The sequence below is a fragment of the Rana temporaria genome, chromosome 2 (genome assembly GCF_905171775.1).
Source record: "Rana temporaria chromosome 2, aRanTem1.1, whole genome shotgun sequence".
NCBI lineage: Eukaryota > Metazoa > Chordata > Amphibia > Anura > Ranidae > Rana > Rana temporaria.
This window is the reverse complement of record NC_053490.1, coordinates 272631745-272637744: the sequence shown is the minus strand read 5'-3', so window position 1 is coordinate 272637744 and position 6000 is coordinate 272631745. Positions and strand designations below refer to the sequence as shown.

The 6000-nt window shown below is 41.0% G+C and overlaps 1 protein-coding gene across 1 annotated transcript in view; it reads right to left on the bottom strand.

Annotated features, from left to right (window-relative positions):
- Nucleotides 1-467: 467 nt before the first annotated feature.
- RNF19B (ring finger protein 19B) overlaps nt 468-6000 on the bottom strand; it is a 29372-nt gene continuing 23839 nt past the window's right edge. The window contains exons 4-9 of the mRNA XM_040337016.1: nt 3857-4019; nt 3627-3741; nt 3393-3530; nt 3028-3250; nt 2462-2593; nt 468-903 (exon numbers count right to left, since the gene is read on the bottom strand). Coding sequence (XP_040192950.1) covers nt 510-903; nt 2462-2593; nt 3028-3250; nt 3393-3530; nt 3627-3741; nt 3857-4019 — 1165 coding nt within the window. The 3' untranslated portion in view covers nt 468-509. The remainder of the gene's footprint in view (nt 904-2461; nt 2594-3027; nt 3251-3392; nt 3531-3626; nt 3742-3856; nt 4020-6000) is intronic.

The window sequence follows — 6000 nt, the reverse complement described above, 5'->3', positions numbered from 1 at the left end:
AAGACAATAATCTGCTGAAAATCTAATAGTGTGTATGGGGGTCTAGAAGTTCCCTGTAGTACAAATGTAACTATTATGTCAGTTTTGCATTTCATAACGCCTACAGTTAGACTTTCCTTTTCTCAGGCAAAAGATTAGTTGATGTTCTAAAGAATTTCTACAAGTTATTCGATTTTAATAGGTTTTATTTTATTCAACAATTCCTTACAAAGGAAAAAAAAAAAAAAAAAATGATATATCAGATTTACCAAATCCCTTGCAACGTTCCACAGAACCAAATTAATTCTCTATACATCCAGTCAAAGTCAATAAATTAAAAGAATTTACAGGAGCAAGACACAGGCCTTTCACAGTGACGGGCAGAACAGAAGATAATAGTCCAAGACAAAGCATTTGTGGCATACAGCAGGACTGTGCATTGATTGGTCCTGTCCACTTACAGCATTGTGAGAGACTTCCCTTAGAGGAAAAAAAAAAAAAAGTAAACTGAGGTGGGTAGTTACTGCACTTCACACCCGAACCTCTATGAACTCCAGTTTGGCAAGGCCGTCTTCTCGGGCACAAATTCCCTCCTGTTGTGCACACATGCGAGGTGGAGGGCTTTCATGGCGTTGTTCGGGGGGAGATGGTGGGAGAAGGTGGGGAGAATCGTACTCCTCTGATGCCAGGTCTGGTACATCATCAGACTGGGCGTCGGAGCTTTCCAGATCGCTGCGGATGCTCTCTGGCTGTGCCAATGTGATGTCACAAGCAGTTACTTGACCCCTGCAAGCATCATCTTCCTCTCCCTCCACAAGAGGGGCAGAGGCATGCAAAGATTCCTCAGTGCTGCTCTCGCTCATCAGCTGGTATCTAGAAGGTTTGGCCTCAATGTGAACTTGAATCTCCAAGTTATTGACCTCCCTGCACAGAAAATATTGACCCAATATGTCATTAATGTAGCTCATTAAACAACTTAATTACACATTATATTTAGGGCTTGTTTACACTAGCTTGTAAGCTAAAACAATCAGTCTGTTTTGTATGGGCAGTTGGGGACAGTGCCCTGTGTTTTTACAATGCAGGACAAGGTTTAGGCCGGGTTCACATATGTGCAAATTGGAATGCGGATTTCACCACATCCAATGCGAGTGTGACTGGCTCTCAATGGAGCCGAGTCACACATGTCCGGAGCAGCTGCAGTTCGAATTGCAAAAGGTTCCTGTGCGTGTTTGGGTGGAAATTCAGGCAAACATTTGGACCTGAATCGCAGCTAAACTGGTGAACAGGAACACACCAGTGACCACATCCTAAATTAAATTCTCCTAATTTCATTAAAATTGTCACAAATCATCTATTCATCCTTTTCTTTGAAGTGCAGACAAGCTGTGGTGCATAGAAATGGATGAATACTTAAAAGAGAAGTAGTTTTTTTTTTTACCCATCATACTTACCTAGGTGGATGTAGCATCGAACTGATGCTGCATCTGTCCCCCGGGGCCTCTGCACTGAGAACAGTCATTGAACACTGCCAATGGCTCGGTTCTCTCAGCTTCCCGGGTGGAGAGCTGCTGCCTGTCAGTCAGCAGCTCTCCTTTCTGCTCCTCCACGCTCACTGGAGAGCTGAGCTGCGATTGGGCGGGGAATGGCTGTCTCGGGCTTTCAGTGGCTCACTGAGAGGCTGAGACTGCCATCAGTCCAGGTACCTGGCGGATCCAGACTTCCTAAGTCGGGATGACGCTGTGCCTGGACCGATTCCAGTGACGTCAGCAGAGAGCAGACTTCAGACCGCTCTCTGCTGAAAACGGATCACAGGAGTGCAAAACTAATTGCATTTCTGTGACCCATAGGAGAAGCCCAGCCAAAACAAGTTCGGGCTGGACTTCTCCTTTCAGGTGAGCTGTAAGACAGAATGACCTCTTTAGCAAGATTCATCTATACATATGTTGCAGAGAAAACCACCCTTTCTGTTATAAAAACATAAAATGCAAACACAAGCGCTCCAACCTTCGCTTTCCAAAATTTTACATATGATGCAGCCGAATTATCAAAATTCACCATATGTGCATAGGCTTTTCTCACAGCGAGAAGCAACGTGATAGATACTCTTTAAATTGTATTTTTAGGATTGAAACACATAAGAAAAACATTGACTTTTTTTCAGTTTAAATCTTAAAATTTTAACTTTTCACATTGACATTTTTTTTCTTGGGTACATTCAGCCTGCCCATGTATGGTTCAAACTTGGTCGGTTCAGCAGGATTAAAAACAGTCTATGGCTGGCTTAAAAGAAGTGGTGTTTTCTGCAGCACTGGAATGGGTATGGCTGCTTTTAGGTGGTTAACACTGGGAATCTATTGGGGTGGGGGAAAGAAGGATAACTGGGAGGAGCTTATTCTTTGACAAGTACACAGTTTAGTATACACTTTGTGAATTTACTAGCTCCAAAAGATTGTAGAATATCAATGTAGTAATGACGTACCTCTCCTGTGGGTTATATGAACTGATAATGGAACCAGCCATTGCTCTTGTGCTGGCGCTGTCACTCACAGCTCCCAAGCTTACAGAATCTTTCTGACATGTGTCTTTCTGCACATCAGCCTGAACTTCCAGTCTGTATATTGGAAATATTAGTAATATAAATATCATTAGGAACATTTAACTAGGCATTAAAAATGCAGACAAGTTGTTGAAAAATAATTCCAAAACCTACTGTCTATACATTATACTCAAGTGTACACATTATAAATACACATGAGCACATATATAAGGCTGACATAAATAACTTGCTTTTATAAATTGGATTTAATACTTACTGTACCTGTATACATTATATTGCCATATTACAAACCCTGCATTTCATGCAGTATCCTATTAAAAGGAGCCAATTTGAATAAACAAAAATGTTCAATATCCAAAAATCCTAACATAGTACTGTGTAGCAGCGGATCTCAATACAAGGTAATCGTTTCAAGGATGTGTAGAACATAGGTTATTTATAACGGATCTAACAGTAACAACTAATTATGGGTAAAATAGAGACCATACCTGCAGTACTTGGCTCTCCCTCCACTTAGCATACCACCAGTTAATGTGCCACCAGTTAGGGTTCCCCCAGAAAGAGCAGCAAAGCTGGCCGTTTCACTGTAGTTTCCCTGTAAAACGCTTAATCCATCTGTGGGGCTCCCACTTGTACTTAGCACGCTGGTAAGACCCTCCATGCTGCTCTCCCCAATACTTGGGTTTTTCAGTGCACGCCATGCATCTGCCACTAAAAGCGGAGAATTAAACAAATTAAAGTGCAAAAATTACAGCTTTGAAAAATATCTAGCATGTATACACTTCAGGTTTCCTATACAGAATTTTGTCAGCTCATATGCTGACTTTCCACAATTCATTTCACGTGTCATTACCGGTAATTGGTCCATCCTCTTCAAAGTCAATTTTGACTCCTTTGCCATTGGCTGTGCTCACACCACAACCACCTCCACGGCATAGGGACACAGGCACCACTCCATACACATAAGCTAGCATGATAGGAACGCCAATGCCTGATATAAAAACACAGGAAGAAAAAAAGAAAAACATTAACATCAGGACAAAGAAGGCAGTGGCAATAACCTGTTTGAATATATTGTAACACGTACCAACACTGACTGCTGCCACAACAGGAGATGCAATTACAGACAGAATAACCCCTCCTGTCACAGCCAAATTCTTCTTGTGTTTAGAAGTTTTTTTGTTCTCGAAACGGCCATGAATCTGCAGATAAAGACCTAATATTGTAAACTATCCTAACAGTATCAGTGTATACAGTGTATCAACAGATTCTAAGAATAAAAAAAAAATATTACCATTGCCACAGGATAAAACTAACCTTTCTGCCCACATAAACTGGGATCCCAATGACCATAGCAGGAATAGCAATGCCAGCGATCAGTGATATGCCAACTGGAGCACCAATTAGAGTGCCCAACTGCCAAATAATTTTCTTCTTCTTGCTCCATGGCTTTTTTCCCCAGAATGTACACCCTGAGGGGCTTTAAGACATAAAAGGGATAACAGAGTAATAAAACTGGGTTTAATTTAAGCATTTGTAAGGAATGTTTTTTATTTTCCTCTATAACTTTTTATTTGAATTCATCAAAAGAGAACATAGTATACAGAATCACAAAGGTATAAGTGTGCAGATTGAACTGTAGTATAACAACAATTCTTACAGTGGAGTATTGACAATTAACAGGTGAAAAAGGAGGAGAGAACAATACATTAAAAAAAAAAAAAAAAAAAAAAAAGGACGGACAAAGATGAGCAGGTCACAGTTAGCATTAACATATACAAATTAAGAGGCCATTTGGATTCATTAACACAAAAAAGATGAGGGAATAAAGGGGATATATATATATATATAAATAAAATTCTCTCTCAAGATGGAACTAGTACATACCTTGATTTACAACTCTGGTTATGTGCGCAGAGGATACGCATTTAGATGGGACCCAAGGATCCCAAATCTTATTGAAGTGTGTCAACACACTGTTGCCAGATGCAGTGAGGCATTCCAGTCTCACTTTTTAGATATGGCATTTATAAGAATATGATTTGATGGGGGTTCTATTGACAGCCAACTCATTAAATGTGGGTAAGCAGCTGTTTAACTGGCTTTTTTTAGCCCAGGGAAAGGAAGGCTCAACAAGTAGTGTAATGAATCAAGCAAAAAGGATAGAGCAAACAGACACTGAATTAGAGCCATGACATTGATCCAGAAGGGTTGGATCAACTGACATTGCCAAAAGATATGGAAGTGTGACCTAGTATCTAGGCCACATCGCCAACAGAGCGGAGAAACGGATGGATCGTGTCGATGGAGGATTTCAGTTCTATAATTAAACATTAGTATCTTGATAGTGGACCCCCTCTGCACCACACATCTAGATGACTTGGAAATAGACATCCACACCTTCTCCCAACCAAAAAAAGAGGTATGGGCCTATGTAGGATATGAGACCATTTCTACATATAGGAGTGAAGGTCTGTGGTAAGGTGGGCCGCTTCATGCAGTATTTTATAGATGGTGGAGATCAAATGGAGCTGGTAGGGTCCCTGGGCGCAAGTGTATTCAAATTTGGTAGGTTTGTCCAAGGTGGGGTTTGCGGATAAAAAAAAAAAAAAAAGTGTCTAATTTGAAGGTATGAGTAATGAAGTTGTTTGGGAATATGGCAGTTCTGTAAAAGAAAGCAATTTGCATGTAATGGGGTTGACAAACTCACGCAGTTGAAACAAGGTAGCTTGGGCCCAGGGAGCCATACAACCATAGGAAATGCTGTCTGGGATAAGCAGATTGAAGAGGACATTAGATAGGGGATGGGAGGGCTATAATGAGGCGAGAGAGTACTTCTTGTAGGTGGTCCTCCAGAACTGCAAAGTGAACATCATAGGAGCTAAACAGAAATGTTTCAATACCAGGTCAGTGTGGAGAGAGGGAGACTATACCAAGGAGCAGGGGTGAACAGGATATAGAGAACCCATCTCATTTTCAGACCATCTATAAGTAGGAGCATTTTGAATCAACCATGACGCTATGGTGCATAGCGTAGAAGTACCTCACAATATCAGAGGCCCCCAGACCACCTCGAATACGAGGTAAGAGAACTACTGAACTCTCAATACGGTGAGCCCTATTGTGGCAAACAAAGTTGAAGAATTAACATTGGAGGAGGTTTAACTGGGACAGAGGAATAGAAACAGGTAGTGTCTCGAAGAGGTATAGGAGCTTGGGAAGTATAGACATTTTCAAAATATTTATTCTACCCAACAGGAAGATAGCATAAGTATCCCATTGCTTCAGTAGGTTCTGGATTTCCTTAATAAGATGGGAATAATTAGCAGTAAATAGGATGAGAATACGTAGAGGTCAGCTGTACACCTAGATATTTTAAGGATGAAAAGCACCATCTGTAGTGGTAAGCCTGTTGTAGAGTGGATAAAAGATCAGGAGAGAGGAGAACTGGAAGGGCCTCG